Source organism: Syngnathoides biaculeatus, chromosome 9, assembly GCF_019802595.1.
Source record: "Syngnathoides biaculeatus isolate LvHL_M chromosome 9, ASM1980259v1, whole genome shotgun sequence".
NCBI lineage: Eukaryota > Metazoa > Chordata > Actinopteri > Syngnathiformes > Syngnathidae > Syngnathoides > Syngnathoides biaculeatus.
Genome location: NC_084648.1, coordinates 8,499,119 through 8,519,302, shown reverse-complemented (window position 1 = coordinate 8,519,302; position 20,184 = coordinate 8,499,119). Strand labels below are relative to the sequence as shown.

At 43.7% G+C, this 20,184-nt stretch overlaps 1 protein-coding gene across 1 annotated transcript in view; it reads left to right on the top strand.

The window, feature by feature from the left end:
* Positions 1-422: 422 nt before the first annotated feature.
* grin2ab (glutamate receptor, ionotropic, N-methyl D-aspartate 2A, b) overlaps positions 423-20,184 on the top strand; it is a 142,726-nt gene continuing 122,964 nt past the window's right edge. Inside the window, exons 1-5 of the mRNA XM_061830575.1 lie at positions 423-701; positions 9,890-9,997; positions 12,386-12,538; positions 12,659-13,132; positions 13,506-13,673. Of these exons, the coding sequence (XP_061686559.1) occupies positions 13,115-13,132; positions 13,506-13,673 (186 nt within the window). The 5' untranslated portion in view covers positions 423-701; positions 9,890-9,997; positions 12,386-12,538; positions 12,659-13,114. The remainder of the gene's footprint in view (positions 702-9,889; positions 9,998-12,385; positions 12,539-12,658; positions 13,133-13,505; positions 13,674-20,184) is intronic.

Here is a 20,184-nt window from a genome sequence, read left to right as displayed (position 1 = left end):
TATATATATATATATATATATATATATATATATATATATATATATATATATATATATATATATATATGCCTTTCTATAAAATGTACAGCAAATTCGTAATTTAATGTGCCTCCTTAGCCACAATATTGGTGTTTGATGCTCACATATATCGATATATTGTTTCATATCATAATACTATCAGGTACTTTTAACTTTGATACACTAGGCAACAACCTTTTTTTTTTTAGGTGGTGGGTGGGAGGTGTTATATTACATTACTTAAGCCTCTCGAGTGGTAAAAAGGGTAAGACAATGTTATCTATACTGTACTGACAAAAAACTAAAACTATGAGAATGAGGAAAGAAGCTTCGGGGAAGCCCAGCTTCTCCTCACCTTTTTGCTCGCGTCACTGGAGTTCCCTCGTCACGTCACACCGGCCATGCTTCAAAGAATGCGGAAGTGAGATTAAAAGCGGGAAAATTAAGTTTGTTTTGCTCCCCGGACCAAGGAAGTTCCGACCTTGCAACTTCTAGCGTGAAGGTTGGAACTTGGAAGCCTCCTGAAGTGAAGCAAATGAGGCAGGGAGAGAATACACCGCCAGAGGATGAATTTTTAACGACCGGCCATTCTTTAGTGGTGACCGCCTGGGGGGCTTGAGTTCCACACACGCGCACACCGGACTGACGTGGACTTCGTTGGTGGGCTGTGTCAACAAAACATGGTACGTTTCAGCACACTAGTGTTAAATAGCAACCTACAGCTATGCTAACATACATTGTTGGAATTATTCACTATGGTGGGGATGACCGAAAAAAAAAACCAAGGGTCGGCAAGCAGTATTTCAGCCTTCAATTAATTAAACACGTTAAAACCAATCCGCCAAGAAATTTTCTTTTTTGGATATTATATTAATTTAATTAAAAAAAACCTGCTACATCACAACTTTCCAATTAAGGGAATGAAGCAAATTTTACCCAATTGAATAGATCTCCCACTGCATTGAGTCGGTCTACGTTCAGAACCAAAGCAAGAGAAATCTGAAGTCAGATGACGTTTTTTAAAAAGAATTATAAATGTGATAAGATCATAAATCGGAGCCGAAAGTTGAGGAAACAATTTTTTTGCTTATCTTTATCCACCTTAATGAAGAGAAATTTTGGTAATATTTTAGTTGTAAAGCGTTTCTTTACATAACATTAGCGTTGTAGGATAATGGCCCGAGTCGTTTTTTTTTTTTTTTTTTAACTCTATGTCAAAATAATTAAAGAAAATCATACAAATGTACTTGCAATTTTTTTTCATTTATTTATGTAAATTCTCAGTCATCCAGCTAATGGTAATTTGCAATGTTGAATCAAACTAACTGCGCTCTAGCTGTTTATTAAATTTCTTGTCTTTTTGTTTTCAGAAAATATTAAAAATGGACTTGGACAATTATGCTATTAGACTGATGATATTTATAAAACATGTACTGGATATAAAAGCAGTTTATTTGTACTACGGTAGTTGTAGGAGTTGTCAGGGGAGTCACACCTGTTGGGAATGTGGATGTTCCAACCCTCGACTTTTTCAACACCCACACTTTTCGCTCTCCTTCGTAAACTATATATATATATATATATATATATATATATATATATATATATATATATAAAACGATTAAGAGAACCGCTTTACTGTCATGGGACCAATGAAAGTTTTTTTGGGGCCATCTCACTATTTGCATCATTGAGTTAAAGAATAATAATCTTTCTCATCAACATGCAGGCATACACATGATTTTTTTCTTTGCGTCTTACCCATCACATTGAACACACAAACATACACACTTGATAGTGGAACACAATGGAGCAGAGGGCAACTTGTGCATCCAGGGAGCAGTTTGGGGTATCTGTAACTTGCTCAAGGATGCCACACCTATGAGATGTTTGTGGACGATCCAGTCACGGTCTTGAACGTAGCCCTTTTGTGGCACATGATAAACCTAACTATTGGGCCACAGCTGTAGACATATAAGGACACAGTTATCAAAAGAGACTCCTTTAGAGAACATGCACATTTATATTTGGGAGTGTGACCACAATATGAGATGGTATTCGGTTATTGCACAGATTATGATCAGACTGTGCGCCACAGTCCTTTACGATATTGCACTTGTATGTGTGTGTGTGTGTGTGTGTGTGTGTGTTTTGTGACTGATGAGAATACATGACCTGAATAGAGAATCTTCAGTACACATTGCACAAATATATACAGTCCTGTACATGAACCAGTCAATTAAATTGACACATTGCTTCCTCTTGTGATCGCATTACTATTTGGCTATTGTTTTCTTTTTTTTTTTTTTTTTTTTTTTTTTTAAACTCGCGGCTTAGTGGTCTCCCCCAAATATCATGGTCGTGTAAAACTCCTTGCTCCCCTCATTTCTTTTGACTTTTCTTCACTGGCTGGGCAGGCCCACTTACAATGGAAAGTGTGTCAGGAGATGGCTTAAAGGGCTAAATGGAGCATAACAGATGAAGGTGAGCTCAGCGCGTCCCCCCCCCCCCCCCCACACTTTTCATTGTAGTTCCCTTGATGGCCGCTAGGGGAAGCCCGCCAGCAAAAGAAACAGCAGCCGTGATGCTGCTCATCATCCTCATCAACATCATTGTCGTCATCATCATCATTATCCTTGTCGGATTGTCTCCACAAGCCAAACGTCCTTGCTTTCTCCATCCCACCACCCACCAGCAGCCGTTCTCCTTTTTTGATGATGGAAACCCACAGAGGTTCTGCATCGCCATGTAGCGCGTCATTGGTGTTTTCTCGCTCTTGCTCTCTTTTTGTTCTTCCCAGAACATTTTGGCAACATTTGTGCTATTTTTAGCAGCGTTTCCTGGAGTGACATAGGTTTTTAACCAATAAGACACGTTTGCAGTGTTTTTAACTGAAGTGTCGTGTTTTTTTCATCCCCACTATTGCATATGTGAAGATCAGAGGAACTCAGATCCAAATCAAAGTCCTTTGTTCACAACAAACAACTGGACGATGAGCCCTGTTGTGCAAAATGGTTGTCACAATCCCACCTAGGGGCAATTTAGAGTGTCCAATTAATGTTGCATGTTTTCGGGGTGTGGGAGGAAACTGGAGTGCCCGGAGCAACCCACACAAGCATGGGGAGAACATGCAAACCCCACACAGGCTGGGCCGGGATCGAACCTGGGTCCTCAGAGCTGTGAGGCCAATGCTTTACCATCTGCGTCACCGTGGCACCTATATAAAAGCAAATTTAGAACAAAATTACAACTAAATACGAAATGCTAAACAAAAAATGTACAATATTAAGACACAATTTAATTACAAGTATTCAATGAAAATACAAATATACAGCACAAAAAAAATCTAGAAACATGGTTTTAGCTACCCCCCCGTCAATGTATTCATCAAGAAAAAGTATCTAGGACACAAAGCACCATTAAAGAGTAGCATGATATCCTGTGAACTTCCTCAGACTTGCATGTGTAGATTAGACAGTACCAGAGGACCAATGTCTCTACTTCTGCAAGTAGAGCATCCTAAATCCCACACAGGGGCCCTTTAACACAGGCTCTTTTGGCACTTCCACTTCATGACTTTTTTTCTAGCACAGCTTTAGGCGGACGTGTCAGCGCCCGATCCATCCGCCTGTCGCCCACCGCGCCGCTCGATCTCCGAGCAGCTGGTCCCGTTGCCGTCCCCGCCCACACCGTCCGCGCGATAAAGCCAATGTTCGTGATCTGTACGACCGATTTGTCGCCCAAGGGGGTTTAGTCTGCACCCTCGTCCGTCATTCCCGCCTGTGTTTACGCAGCCCATTCAACATTTACCACAAGTCTCGGAAAAAAAATCAAAAATGCGATGCTTTCCCTGCATCTGTTGCACAATCTTTATTCCATGGAAGGAAATCCACCTTGTCTTCTATTGTTATAATGTGTTGGCAGAAAACCGACTGGGGTGAGAAGAATTACCGGTATGCTGGCTCCACCAATCTACCGTGACAACTTGAAATCCCCTCAGGATGACTGAGTTGTAGAGATACCCTTGCCCATCCTCCCCACCCCCCACTTCATCCAGGAGTCATTCACGTCCTCCCCTACCTTCTGTTAAATTGGCAAGCCCATGTGACATCAGCCATCTTTTTCCTAGCTGCTTAGCGTGTGGGCCTTTGACAAATGTATGCCTCCCAGCTCTGTTGTGAGCGTTTTAGCATGTCCCTGATGGCTCCAACGGGTCCCAGGTTGTCCGTGTGGGCGTAACGACGATCGTGTGAGTGGGGGGAAAAAAGCAGGTGACAAATCGTCCCTCTGTGAGCGATGCAAATGCAGTGTTTGTTGATCCCGTAGATTGTAACATGGCTAGGAAATGTCACCTGAACCAACATGTGCCAGTTTTGTAGCTATAGTCATTACCCACTCCCAGCCTCGGTGGTCCTGCAGAAAGAGGGAGCAGATGGACATTATTCTCCAATTCCTATTTATGAGAAAAACACAGCTCAAGCCATCATCGTGGGCCACAAAATGAAACAAATGGCACACAAGCTGTTGTTTGAACAACTAAAAGAGGGTAGGGCCCTCATCATTTAAAACTGTATGTCTTCACCCTCCTAGGGCAATATTTAGGTTACCGTACTTTATCTCTTTGTTTTATGATTTGTTTTCAATTTATATATTTTAATCAGGAATTGGGCCTCCAACCAGCAATTATTTGGTTCTACACCATTTCCATAATGTTAAGATAACACGGGATGAAAATACAGAGAAACCCAAGTTCGTGTGATTTTTCTCTTCTCTTCCTGTGTTAACTTAAACTAAATTGTTTGAAATCCATTTACTACAAAAAATAATGTATATCCAATGAATCACTCCCACGAAATAGTCACAAGAATACATTTACGTTATTACGTTATTGAGGAGGATCTTTTACATGAAAAAACTGTGAAATAAAGAAGTGGATAAATGAATATTTAACTGTAAAACAGCTTTAGTTTTATTGAAGACTCTTGATTGTGTATACGAGGAGGGGAAAGAGGGAGCCATTTTTTAAATTTTAGATTGTTTCTTTGTAAAACCTGGCTCTCAGAAATGTCTTGTATTGTGCTAAAAGGGTTTCATTTCACAATGCCGTTTTCATTAACCAGTCAAGACACCAACAAGCTTCATGGTTTGCTTGTCAACAGGCGACAAGGTCTGGCACCATTGGCGTAACTGTCAAAAGTCCTGTCTTCAAAATGAAAACATTTAGTATGAAACAGTTTCCCCACTTCCCTTCTCTTTGCTGTTCTTGGAACAGACACCAGTATTAGTATTCAGGCTCAAGTACTTACAGATACCACTCTTACTTCTGATACCTAAAATTTTAAAACCTTTCTGGTTCCCATGACGATTGGCCAATGTGTCAAATAGCCGTTGTGTGGCACCAAGTATTGGCGACGAAGACTTATTAGTTGTCATTTTGCCCCAAGTATAAGTGGCTGGTATCAACAATAAAACAGAATATAGGTGCGTGTATATGAGGGGCGGAGGAGGAAGAGTGAAACTCCAGGGAGAAGAGATGGCAAGGGTGGATGACTTCTAATACTTGGGGTCAACAATACAGAGCAATAGTGAGTGTGGTAAGGAAGTGAAGAAATGGGTCCAAGCGGGATGGAAGAGTTGGCGGAAGGTGTCTGGTGTTCTATGTGACAGAAGAGTATCCGCTAAACTCTAACCTATGCTTGAAACCCTAATTAGAGCCCTGAAAGCCCTTGCTTGAAATCCTGTTTTGGAGCCCCAAGCCGTGTTGAGATCACTAAAAGTCCCGATGTCAGCACACATTTCCCAACTTGTTCCACGGCTCAAGGGGACACCTAAAAATACAGTTGAAATGAGCGAAAGAGGTTAACGGCGACCTTCTCTCGCTGTCCAACAAGCAGTTAAAAACCTTACTAATGCTTTAAACACACAAGCGGAATCAAAGCATGAACCATCAGTCATGAATGTTGCATGCCGAGGCCATGGGGCAGGTCCTTTTCATCAAGAGATATTTCTTTCACGGAGTGGATTTTAATGTATCCTCTGGCTGTGCCGATAATAGAAGGACCACTAAAAACCTACGGCCTCCAGATTAGCTATTTTAAATTGCTCACTGGACTGTACCAATTAGCGTCATGCCGCAGCCGCCGCTTCAAACTTTTTCAATGCTCCACTGCACTGACCGGATGGACTGATGCCATCAATTCACAGGAACCTCTCACCACCCCCACCCAAAAAAAAAAAAAAAAAATGAACTCATCTCCTCATGTACGCTTTCTAGTTGTTATATTTAGGAAGTTTTAACTCCCATTACTTCTAAAGCAGTGGAATGGTGAGGCAGACAACTCGTTGTCCACAGTTCTGAGGACTGACGTTCAAATTCCTGCCCTGCTTGTGTGGAGTTTGCATGTTCTCTCTTTGCCTTCGTGGGTTTTCTCCAGGCACTCTGCCTTCCTCCTACATCTCCAAAACATGCATGTAGGTTAATATAAAATTCTAAATTGCCCGTAGGTGTGAATGTGAGTGCTCAAATCAGTATTGAAGTATTAGCCACAATCAAAAGTATTATGCTTTCAAAATGAGTGTTTCAAGGCAGAGATTTTTTTTCCAGGCAGGGACAGAATTTCAAATTCCCATACGGTACGCTGCTCTGCATGACCTCCTTCATGTCTTTTGTTGCCATTTTGGTGAGCAGGCCTGTTTACTCAGGTGTGTGCTCACTCACACACTAAAAAGGGCCACATCATCCTCACATAGTCCAGATCAGTGACAAAAAAACTGATTCACTTGTTGTGTCGTGTTGTTTAAGAGTCTGTGGAGTCAGTAAATGGACTGCACTCGCAATCTCTCTCATTGCCTTCTTCCTTCTCCATACATTCTGTCGGCAGCACTTTGAGCTTTATTTAGACGCAGGAAGTGAATCACTGAATCAATAAACATACTGTAGCATCCATTTATTCAAGGCTCTGTGATAGCTGGCATTTATCCAGTTATTCACACCCACAGGGGGAGCGAGCGAGTGGGTGACCGGGAATGATTCTCGCCTATAGACCGAGCGAGCGGCGCTTCCCACTGGTGGGTGACGCTGAGTGGGCAGGACGGGGTAACACAGGTGTCGAGACGGAGGGGAAAATAAAGGGCTTGGGTAATACTGAGTTGAGTGGAATGTGTTTACTGTTTCAAATCTGAGTTAAGGTTTCAAGCAAAAGGTTAAGGTTTTAAGACAGGACTGGAGGAAAAAAAGCAGATGACAAGACATGCAACTGTGGGTTTTAAACCTGATTTGAAACCCTAACCTTTGCTTGAAACCCTAATTCACGGTGAAAACTTTCTTAAAATCCTAATTTGAAACTATTTGATGAGAAAGCTTCCTCCCTTGGCTTGCTCACACATAAATAAGAACATTTTCTCTTTTGTGCCGTAATCCAAATCTGCACTTTTTTTTGTCTAGAGTTTAACCGTGGGTTCTTGTTGTCATGGAAACGGGTCTCGCTATCATTTGAAGCCTCATTCAGGGTCCACGATTTTCGCCCTTTTGCTTTTCCTTGTGTGCTCATCTACAAGTAGGACGCACGCCCGTAACTGGGATGCTCTGTTGCCATTGCAAAAGTAGTGACACTGATAAAGTGGTTACTATGGTGACCAGAAATTGCCCACATCATTTTTTTCTTTTTTTTTGTGTGTGTGCAAGAGGCGTTGTGTAATGATTTTTTTTCTCCCCTCTAATCTATTTATGTATGTTCATATTTATCAGTTTGTGCACTGGCTGCCTGGTGATGCTTTTATATCACCGCCGTGTTTGATTTCATCGGGAGACTTCATTTCCGCCGGTATGTTAGCGAAACGATGTTAGCGGCGCCTGCAACATTTTGTCCTGGGTAATTACACAACAAAGGGAAAACTACTTGATTATTAGAGTGCTGCCCGCGCCATACTGTGCTGCTATAATTGCCATTTCTTAATCTCCCCCCCCCCATACTTTCCATAACCACACACTTGTCAGAGCTATTAGAGCCAGCGCGTGGCTCACTTTTAGAGGTGTGTGTTTGTACGGGTGTGGGGGTCAGGATTTGGGTGTGAGGGTGTGCTATGTGTGTGGAGATGTGTCTGGATGTTTGTTGGTGTGCCTCCAGGTGTGTTTGGTATTTTTTTTTTGTGGCTTCTGCTTTACTGCCACCTACAGGACTGGGGTGGAACACTGTCAACTCCTTTTTGATGCCACCAGGCCAAAACGTCCAAATTCCAAATTTGATCAATTTCATCCATCCATCTGTTTTTCATACCGCTATTCCTCATGAGGATGGTGGATGTGCTGGAGCCTTTCCCAGATGACACTAGGCAAGAGGCGGGGTACACCCTGAACTGGTCACCAGCCAATCGCAAGGCACATAAAAACAAAAATTTAACACTAACATTAATAACTACCAGAAATTTTGAGTTTTCAATTAACCTTTCATGCATGTTTTTTGATGTAGGAGGAACAAGAGTACCCAGAAAAAAAAAAAAAAACACTCAGGCATGGGGAAAACATGCAAACTACACAGGCGAGTTTTGAATTTGAACATATGAACATCGCTCCTCAGAATTGTGACACAAATGTGCTAACCAGTTGTGCACTGTGCTGTTAACTTTTTTTTTTTTTGGGGGGGGGGGCAAATATATACAGAGCATGCTATATTTTGACAATTTCTTGAGCAATGTAATGTCTTGAAAATGGCTTGTTTTCTTTGATGATACAATGTTTCAGGGCCTTGGCAAGATACCACTCTTCTTGGTTAATCCATCCATTTTCAACACCACTTATCCTGGTTAGGGTCACTATCCCAGCTGTCTTCGGGTGAAAGGCAGAGTACACCCCAAACTCGTCACCAGCCGGTCGCAGGGCACATATAGACACTGTCACTGAGTGGGAACTGAACCCACGCTGCCTGCACCAAAATCAGGCAAATGTACCACTACACCATCAGTGACTATTCTCCTTAGTTTAATAAAATCAAAACTGTCTTCTTAAGTGGTTTGGCGGTCATCTACCACTTTTAAATTCTATGACACTACTTCAGAACTGGAGTGGAATACCATCAAGGTTTTTTTTTTTTTTGCTTTGGATTTTTTTGGTGTACTTATGTGTCCTACGTTGGCCTTGGGGAACATATGTCCTTTAACCAAAATAATTAGTCAGTTAGAGCCCTCAGTGCCATGAGGCACACCGAGGTGGTGTCCCTCTCACAAATACACACGAGCCACACTTAGGCTGCAATTGTAGTTTCTGTAAAATTTAGGTTTTTATGGGAGCAAGTGATTGGCAGACTACTCAACTTCAGCACCTGGTATTCCTGGGTATTCTCCTTTACAAGTATTATCCAGGACAAACCCTCCTTAGCTCCTGAGGTCAGACCCGATCAGGCTATCCCAGGTTATTGTGCGGGTAACTTTCACCAAGTGCTCTTGTTTTTTGTTTTAAGTCTTCAAGGACTCTTGACAAGTCTTATTTGCTTTTGCCCCAAATGGCTTTCTTCTGCGTTGTCATTGGCCGAACAGGCATTTTAGATGGGACTTGAGTGTGTTTTGAAGGTCATGTTGAAGGGTTTATAGCAGGCCAGCTTTTAAACCAACATTCATTACGCTCCCAAACGTAAAGAATATTGAAGAGCAGCTTTGCAATTGCTCCAGCGGGGCTCATTTTTGAGTGGCAAACTGCTCCTAATGGACCTCGCTTCGCATCTGCACTGCAGGCTCATTTTGACAACAATTGAAAACCCCCCCCAAAAAAACGTTTCTATTTGGAAAGCTCCAGGAATGTCTTTTTCCTCAAAAGAAACACGTACTCTTTCCTCTTTCATGTTGAAGTTACGCAAGCGTCTGTTTCCTTTATTCCCAGCCTGGCGGGCTCGTTCTCGTCTGAGGAGGATAGAGGACGTCAACAGGTGGAAAATGTTATCCTCGGGATGCAAGAAGAAGATGAGGAAGCTGAGGATTGCGTCGCTCGGTAATTAGCCCAGCAGCCTGCTTTCATGCTTACTGTAACAGCCCGACCGAGCTCGGGTTGCGGGCCTGCCAACGTGACCCAGTGCAAGCCATCTGTCTGCACTGGGACTATGGGGCGACTCTCTCTTGAGAGAGAGAGCGAGGAGGAGGAGGAGGTGGGGGCTCCCCGAGGACCCCCTTATGCGCTCATATACCCCCTCCAGCTGCAGTTTTGATGGGATAATTATGTCTAATTGAGGCTGCGCGACTCTCAAGCCTCTCCAGTTCCCCTCATCTCGCCCCGCAATAACGAGCAAAGCCACTGACGGAGAACATGACACATCATCGGGCTCGTTTGTGAGAGTGCGTGCCTCTGTGTGCGCGCGCGTATGCGTGTGTTGTGTGATGAGCAGTTGAGTAGATATTGAAATTTTCTGTCTGCACACTGAGCGGAGTGATGCCATTGGTTACACACACGTGCACGCAAAATGCACGCAACGCGAAGACAGACCTATACATACGCACGCACAGACATGCCGTGAGAAGAAATCGCACATTCTCAAAAACACGGGCATACACACGCATTCACACACGTACAAATGCACACGGACTTATAAATTACTCCAAAACAGGTGTACACACACACACACACACACACACACACCTCATAAACCACATACACAGAGCACCCCCCACGTACACACACAAATACACTCTGCAAACCACACACACACACTAACCACTCTGCCTTTACGCACATATGCGTAACAAACAACGCGCGTACACACGCACAATCCACCCCTTGCCACACACACACATGCACACTAGGAATAGGACAACACACACGGACATGTCAATATTCAGTGTCGTTACCTGTTGTTATTGATGGTTAAAAAGTGAAAAGATAGCTTTTAAGTGTCAGGCTTTCATTGCTTAGATGAAAACAGTGATAATCCGCTTAAACCTGCAGGAGCACCACTTAGTCGCTCACTTGTTTCTGTCCAGTGGAAGGAAAATGCCACATACGCCAAAGTTAAAGACAATGACTTCTTTATATCACTGAAAGGGAGTGTTGGAAAACAATTTTTTTTTTGCCAGTATTTAAAACTGTTTGTCTGACCTGACAGTAGAATATTCCTGAAAATGATCTTTTGAAAAATCAACCTTATCCCCGTCTAATGCCTCAACTTACAATAATTTACAACTGCCGACTGCAACAAGAATAGCCACTTGGAGCGAGGTGTCCCTTAAAAGTCTGACAATCATTTGCACGAGCGCACCCTGTCCCCCCTCCCCCCCCCCTCTGGTTTTTCTCTTTTAGTACCTTTGTGCTTAGAGCTGTGCAGGGACACACTGCAGCCTCACACAAATGGAACCTATTAGTTTCTTTTCTTGACATTTTTTTTTAACTCCCGTTAGCAATCAAGGAAAGAAACTAATGGTTTCTATGGATACGGGAGAGTGGGGTATGGGGTGTGTGGAGTTGATTGTGTTTTTATGCCCTCAAAAATAATTGACGAGGGGGGGGGGTTTCGAGAGTGCTGATCAAATGTTTGTGGCCCTGATAACTGATTATCGACGAGTGCTGATTAAAGTGTTTGTGCTAGCAAAAAAAGGGTGTCAACAGGGGGGCGAGGTTGATGCACACCAAAGCTCGTTTCAATGCCCCCCTCTGGCCCCTCCACCATGCTCCATCCTCTTAGCATGACCCTAACTGTAAAGTGGCCAGCCTTTGTCCCTAGGTCTCCTCCTGGATCTTTTTACCCTCAAATTTAATGAAGGGTGTGTGTGGGGGGTGGGGGGGAAGCTGGTCCTTTGGGCAGGGACTTCATGTTACTGGGTGGGGGTGGGGACTCAAGTAAGATTACATTTGCAAGAAGTTTGAAAATGTGAACTCTCCCTGCGTATGGCCTACTTATACTCGCGTATCTGAAGCTCTCTGTTAATTAAACTTTTGCCTCACAACACAAAGCAGTAAAATCGATCAGATGAAAGCTCATAACTTGAAAACCTCGTAATTTTAGGGCACTCATTTAGGTACTGCCATATACTTTGCCAACATTGTGTAATTCTCTCCTCTGTAAAGCCTATGATGCTTACCTGTCGTCGTCGTCATTGTTCCCCTTTCCATTCCGGGCTATTTACACAAAACAGTGTAAATGTAAAAATAAGTAAAAGCGGAGAAATTCCGGCTTTGACTGACAGCGTGCTCCACTGACAAACACAAATGGCTGACGTTTTATGACAAGCGCACAAGTCTGATTCTCCCAGCGGAATAGTTGCGCATGCCATTTTCCCATCATGCACTTGCTAAATAGACATTTGATAATATTTTATAAATGGAGGATGAAGTCACCCACTTTGTCCACCCCCTTCCCCTTCCCTACTCCACCGCCCTGCTCTCATTCAGGGCCCGGTGTCCCTATGTTTAATTAACTAGTCTGCTGCTGTGGAAGTGCCTTCAGCCAGCGGTGCGTGGGCGGGCGGCCGGGCTGCGGGTGAACCCAGACTCGAAGCGGGGAACATTTCCGTACGCATCTCGGCTCGCCAACTCCCAACTTGGGTGAGCCCCCCCCCCTTATTTATTTACTTACTTATTTTGTGGCGTGTGCAAGACATACGTACGTATTTGTGTGTATGACGGAATCTCCCCTCCTCGCACACACGCACACGCGCGCTTCAGTCTCCAAGAATCCACGCGGAGGAGAACAGAAGAAGAGGAGGAGGAGGAGGAGGAGGGCTGTCCACGGACTCTCACACTGCGGAACACGCGCGGAGCTGCCTGGAGATCCCCCCCAAAATATCGGCGGATCCTTCCACCGCGTGAACCTGCCCGCGCGCGGAGTGGACATTTGGCTCCATCAGGAGCAGAAGGATTAAGCACCTGAGCTCAAGGAGGGTGGCCGTGGCCAGTGGGGGTCTTCACGGTCACGACAGGTGGATTAATCCGAACGTGTAGTTTTCATTTCTGAGTGGAGGTGCTTCTGGCGTGTGCGTTTTCCCATCCACTTCTTCCCCTGTGATGGAGGCGCTATTAATGGATTAATTTCACGGGGTGGAGGGGGGAGACTCACCCCTTGGAGTGTACCCGAATGGAGTAACACGCTGCAATGTCATCTCCACCCGGCCGCCTGGAGAGATGTGTCACGGGAATGGGGTGAGTGCCGCAGGTTTGATTGTGAATTATCGCTTTTCACGCAGCGCTCAGGTTGCACGGACACATTTTGAGGGTTTTGGAATGGAGGGGGGTCGGCGGGCGTAGTGGGGCACGCAACCTGCTGCTTGGACGGGAGCGAGAGGCTTCATTTTCCGCACCTCCTTTTTGATGTTCTCACTTTTTCATTCAACTCCGATTCTGACGCTCCGCACGCGGATAAAAATGCTAATGAGTCACGCTGCGGTCCGCGCGCGTCCTTGCCTGGCAGGACTCAACAAGTCGCAGCATGCAGTGCACGCGCACCACTAACACAACAACAATACCGACATCAGGGACGACCGCGCTAATCATACACAATCGGTATCATTGGCAGATCAAGTTGAAACACTTTGGCACCAGGAGGAAGGAGGACGATGAAGAGCCGGAAAAGAGGCATGATGGCCGGCTACGGAGACGCGCGGGTCAGGCAAACGGCGGCGGTGGCGCGCACGCTCACGGACCCGCGAGACGAAGGCGCAAAATGCGTCTTGTGACAGCCAAGGTAAGACAAGACAAGCGATACGTATACGCGCGAGTGGTGGCTGCAGCCTGTTGTTGACGCGCGCGCAGCCGCTGCTTGACACATGGCGGCGCTGTTGTATCGCTACTCGTGGATCAGATAATGATGCTCGTGATGATGCTGATGAGAGCCCATGCAAATGCATTCTCAAATTACACTTTGAATAGAGTCACGTTTTATAGACACACACACGCGCGCTTTTGGCGAAGTCATGCAGCCTCCTGATTCCCTACCAGGCCTATAATTTCAGATCAGGCTCACCATGCTAAACAGTGAGTATGTCTGTGTGTCTCACTGTGTAAAGTGTACTTATGCCATTAAATCATTTGAAATCTGTCATTTTCTTGAGACTTGAGAGTAGTTACACTTGTAGCTATGTCAGTAAAGACCTCAATCAAACTGAAATATGACGAATGGCAGTGATAGAGTGAGTGACTGTGTGTGTGTGTTCTTGAATAGCAGCGTGCCCCTCCTACCCCAACCCCACACCACCCCTACCAAAAAAGGAGGCCATTACTATGGCCTCTGCAGGACATGACAGAGTGGAAAGCACTGACAATTTTCATTAAAATAAACGTGTTGTTCAAAAAGCTGCAGTCAGCTTACTCAGTTTCTGTGTATATATATATATATATATATCCATTTTCTTATCCGCTTATCCTCACAAGGGTCGCAGGGAGTTCTGGAATCTATCCCAACTGTAAACAGGCAGGAGGCGGCCATGCCAATCGCAGGGCACATCGAGACAAACAGCCACACTCACAATCACACCTAGGGGCAATTTAGAGTGTCCAATTAATGTTGCATGGTTTTGGGATGTGGGAGGAAAACCGGAGTGCCTGGAGAAAACCCACGCAGGCTCGGGAAGAACATGCAAACTCCAAAAAGGGTGGGAGGGCTGGTATTGAACCTGGGTCCTCAGAAATATGAGGCCAACACTTTCCAGCTGATCCACCGCGCTACCTATGTATTTCTAGATATATGGGGAGTGATGCCACCGCCACTACTTTTGCCCTCTCTTAAGGGTTATGTTTGTCGGTCACTTCTTCTTTTCCTTTCGGCTTGTCCCGTTAGGGGTCACCACAGCGTGTCATCTTTTTCCATCAACGCCTATCTTGTGCATCTTCTTCTCTAAGACCCACTGTCCTCATGTCCTCCCTCACAACATCCATCAACCTTTGTTTGTTGGTCGTTCGTCGGTCACCTGGGTGGAAATTTTTCTGAGCGGTCAAAGGCAAGCCACACAATACCAGACAAAGTGACTGTCATGTCCTGGCAATCAAAAACATAACCACGCTAACTCATGTAACAACTGTGATCAAAACATACTAACTACTGCATTTGGAGAAAACCTTCTTATCTGAAACTATCTCAAGGCTGATTTTTTTTAACTTTCAAGTTTCGTTTTTCATGGAATTGTCTGAGAAAATGGCTGCCTCAAACCAAAATGGCTGACTTCCCCTTCAATTTTGGACGTGGGTCAGTAAGATTTTTTTTATTGTCCATGTCATTACAATTTAATATGGATTGCAGAAAGAGATGTTGAAGGGACAGAATTTTTCAAACTTTCAAGCTCCATTTTTCAGGGAATTCACCCACGAAGAGCTTTTTTACTTCAATCCAAAAAGGACAACTTCCTGTTTGATTTTCAGAGAGTGTCCTTCTTGGCGTCCTGTTACGATAGACACCTGTCAGATGTCATGTCAATTTGTGATACTGGTGTGGTGTGTTATGTAAGACAAAATTTTAAATTTCCCTATTTCATGAAAATTAGCTCCAAAATAGCTGCTTCACACCAAAATGCCTGGACTCCTTTTTCAGTTTCAGCCATGGGTCTTTTTAAAGTGTTATGATAGACATGTCAGCACAATTTCATGTCGATGGGTGAAGTTCGTGTCTGGGGATTTTATTACTTTTAAACTTTCACGGAATGCCTTCTGAAAACCAAAATGGACAACTTCCCGTTTGATTTTGTGTATGGGTCCCTGAGGCTTTCTTTCTCCATCACATTATGATAAACATGTCCATCAAATTTCCTGTTGTTCATTAAAACTGTGCTAATTTGCTCTTATGTGAGCTCGCAGAAAGCAGGCCACATGATGCGGAGAGAGAGAGAGTCAGTGATGTGATGTGATGCCGAGTACATTTAGAGGCTCCATTTTTGGAAAGAAGCATGAAATGAGCAGTGTTGAGGTGATGTCACCCTGCATCTGGATGAGCTGCTCCTCGGTTTTAGAGCTGATGCTGGAGCCGCCGCCGCCGCCATAGCAGTGGTGGGGGCCGAACGAGTACTACATTCGGTGGCATTTCTGGGTGCTTCTTTTCTTGCCTCAGTTTATAACCCACGTAATCTGTTACGTTAAACACTCTCTCTCTCTCTCTCTCTCTCCTCTCTCTCTCTCTCTCTCTCTCTCCCCCTCTCCCCTGCCGCTCACTCCATCTTATTATTGTGCTTGGTTATAAAAAGATGACCCACTTGGGATTTTCCGACACATAAAACCTTGTCATATATACTGTCTGTGCTCCCTGCCCTGCGACACTTTCTCAAGCATTTTAGCAAATCTGCGTACTACATCAGCAGTTCAACCTTTGCCAATTTACAACCCATCAATTGACTCACTCACTATTGGTGGACAAAACAGATAAGAGAGGTGACAACTCTATTTTTAACAAAACAGTGGCATTACAACTAACTAACTAACTAACTAACTAACTAACTAACTAACTAACTAACTAACTAACTAACTAACTAACTAACTAACTAACTAACTAACTAACAAGCTATGGTCAAAATAAAACAAAAAAACAGAGCATTGAAGTAATGATCTGATCTCTTCAGATATCTAACTCACATTACATACATTTTGTGATTATATTACATACATTTTGTAATTATGTCATGTAAACATGTTCCAGGTACTGTATTTAGTTAATTCAAACACTCCTAACTAACTAACTTCCAAATATGTTTGGTCTCTAGTAAAACAACATTATAAAAACTGAAACTACTAATTGACTGACTGACTAGCTAAGATCAAATGGAGCAATACCAATGGTAAGACATCAAGTAAACAAAATAGGAAATAAGTGGAAATGATATGCTCTGATACATGCGTACTGTATGTATGCCAGCACTTAATGTATATCAGATCAGGAGCAAGTTGTCTTTGAGGCATCAGCATCTGTTTATGGCTTCGTCTTTCTCCTCCGCCTTTGCTGCCTCGCTCTCTGGGCATTTCCCCTTGGCGGCCGTATGGAGATTGAGTGCTAATTTTGGGCCCGGGCTCGAAAAATAGAAAAAGAAGGTTGTAATAGAAAATAGGCTGATGAATCAAATTCAGCTGGAAGCCTTTTGAACTTCACTGTGGAATTATTATTCGTATTTTTTTTAAAACCCTAACCAAGTCTTAAAATCTTAACCCTTGTTGTAAACCATAATGAAATATTACAGTAAATCTTTATTATAGCCTTTTTTCCAAACACTAACAGTGGGTTCAAACCCTACTTTGAAAACCTAATGGTGGGTTAAAACCTTAACCTTCGTTTGAAACCATAATCTAATACTAAAAGCTAGTGATGTTGGATTCCGCTTTTTTTCAGATCAATACCGGTATGAGTATTCACTCTTGAGTACTCACCGATACCATGTATGAATTGCCCAAGTACTTTTGAATAGAAAAAAAAAAAAAATCAATAAACACAATGACAGATAATTGTGAACAAAGACCTTTTTTTTGACGGACATGATTATTCCCTGATGTTTCAAACTTCCACAGTGTACTGCAAACTACTGGCGTGGAAGGCTAACCCAATGTCAGATTCTCACTTTAAGTATCGGCAGTCTTCATGAGTACCCGATACCGCGAAATAAGGCGAGTACCGTATTGGTTCAATACTGATGCATGGCATCAGTGCATACCCACTCCTGTTTAAAACCCTATCTTGAAGCCTAACCTTGACTTGAAACCCTAAACCTGTCTTGTAACCATAAATTGAAGCCCCTAATACTTGGTTGAAACACCTAACTCTGACTTAAAACCCTGAATTAAAACCCAAAGACTTCTTTCAAACCCTAACTTGAAAATCTACTTCAAACCACTGACCTGGGTGATTGTTATTCTTTTTAAGAAAAAAAAATTAAAATACCTGTATAGCACTTCAGCAACAACCACAGCCGTGAGCAAGTGCTGTACAAGAATAAAAGCCAAACATAAGACAATTTATTATAATTTAATTTCAAAACAATACAATAACAAAGTGTTATGTCATTATCCAAGCTGCTTATCCTCACAAGGATTGCGGGAAAGCTGGAGCCTATCCCAGCTAGCTTCGGGTGAAAGGCGGACAACACCCTGAACTGGTCGCCAGTCAGTCGCAGGACAAATATCGACACCATTACTGAGCGGGAATCGATCCCACGCTGCCCGCACCATAGGCGGCATGTGTACCACATCATTAGTGACTACAATAACAAAGTTTAAATAAGACACAAAGGTCAAAATGTCGACCTATTTAAATACGCCTGTTCTCTTGCCACATGCTCTCTTCCCTTCTTCATCTTGAAGGTGACACATTTTCTCTGTCTGAGTGTTTATTTCCAATCGGAGCGTTAGCGTGCGGAGCCAGCCAGCCTCCGGCGCGGCTGCTGGCCGTCAGCTGGCTGGCGAATGAAGGAAGCGGATGAATGAGATCTGGCTTTAAAGGCAATTAAAGCAAGACTCCTCTGCCTCACATTCCGAGACTGCCAGAACATCTGCGGCCCCGAGTGAGGCCGGCCGACTCTGCTTGTGCCTTCGACTGGTTCTCGGAAAAGGACATCGCGTGAGGCGTGTCGTGACGTAGCTTGACATTGCAGACAGCCAGGCCCGGGGAGGATATTTTAGAGGTTTTGTGAGCCACATAAAAACCCCTGCTGTGGGACCCACAAGACAAGAAGAAAAAAAAAGCCTTTGGAACATCCCCTGTTTGATTCTGTTCGTAATACATTTTGACATTGTGAGGTGGTTACATGCGAGCATTGCGTCATGTACGTAAGTCTCTTCATTTATCTTGATTGGCGACATTGTCATTCTCCAACACACTCCCACCTAGAGTCTCTTGAGGAACATTTGGATAACATTGGCGCTATACTGTATATCCTCTACTGTGTGAATGTAGGCCTTCTAAATAAAAGTATTACCAAAAAACACGATTCACACACCTGAAACAAAAGTCAGTTGGACCTCAGACATGGAGGACCAGCTCATGGAATGGGAAGTGTGAGAGGGCTTATACAGAAAACGAATCAGACGAGTTTTTCCCCAATGTTTTTTTTCTTTTACTTGGGGACTTTTTCCGTAAACAATTGACCCAAGACCCCTATCATTTTCTTCTCATGTGTTGTCTTTGATGTCGCGTTGCTATGTTTTGTGTACTTTGTTTTAGCTAGATAACATTTGAAAAGTATTGGCCTTACAGTTCTGAGTTCAATTCCTGGCCCTGCCTGTGTGGAGTTTGCACGTTCCCCCCGTGCCTCCATGGGTTTTCTCTGGGCACTCCGTTTTCCTCCCACATCCCAAAAACATGCATTAATTGGAGACTTTAAATTGCCCCTAGTTGGGATTGTGTGTGCGACTATCCTTGTGCCCTGTGATTGGCTGGCAACTATTTCAGGGTGTACCCTACCTCCTGCCTGATGACAGCTGAGATTGGCTCTAGCACTCCCGCAAACCTCGTAAGGATAAGCGGCTCAAAACATGGATAGAGAGAGATGACATTTGATCATGAAATATTTGGGTCTTTGTGGACTAGATTTGTAGATTAGTGGTGGAGCAGAATCTTTCTATATGTGGTGTTGATATTATTGCCCACCATATCCAATATGACCAAAAGTGTTAAACGCCCAATTTAAATGATGATTATTATTTTTTTCATGATCGGTATGTCTCCCAGAACTTTGGGGACCTGGAGATTCCATTTGTCATTTTTCCCATCCCGTAGCCTTGTGATTATATGTGGCTAGAAGTTAGCATGCTAACTTGAGCATTGCTGAAAATTTTCTACGACTTTGTGTTCCTTCAATATGCTAAAGTGTTGTGTATATATATTTATCCAGTTACAGGTGAGATGATGAACACAAGATCTGACATATGATGAAATGTAGCTTTTTTTCTCTTGCATGTGATTATCCCGCCACTCACAATTAGCTTGAGGGTCTCACACTAATTAGTCACTTGACCCTCTCTGATTGGCTCTTGTTGATGTGACCCCCTCTGATTGGCTCCTTTTGATGTGTTTTGTGCCTCACCACACTAATGCTGCAAAAGCCCATGCAGTCTATGTGCGTGAATCAATTAATCAAAACGCAGCTGGTGGAGCTCATTTTTCTCAAAATATTGTTATATATTGGGACAACACACGGAAATGTGCGGATACTCTGACGTGAGGGTATAGGGGGTACGGCCGCAGGGCGGACGGTACTGTTGGAGGCTGGCTTGAAAGCAATGCGATGTCG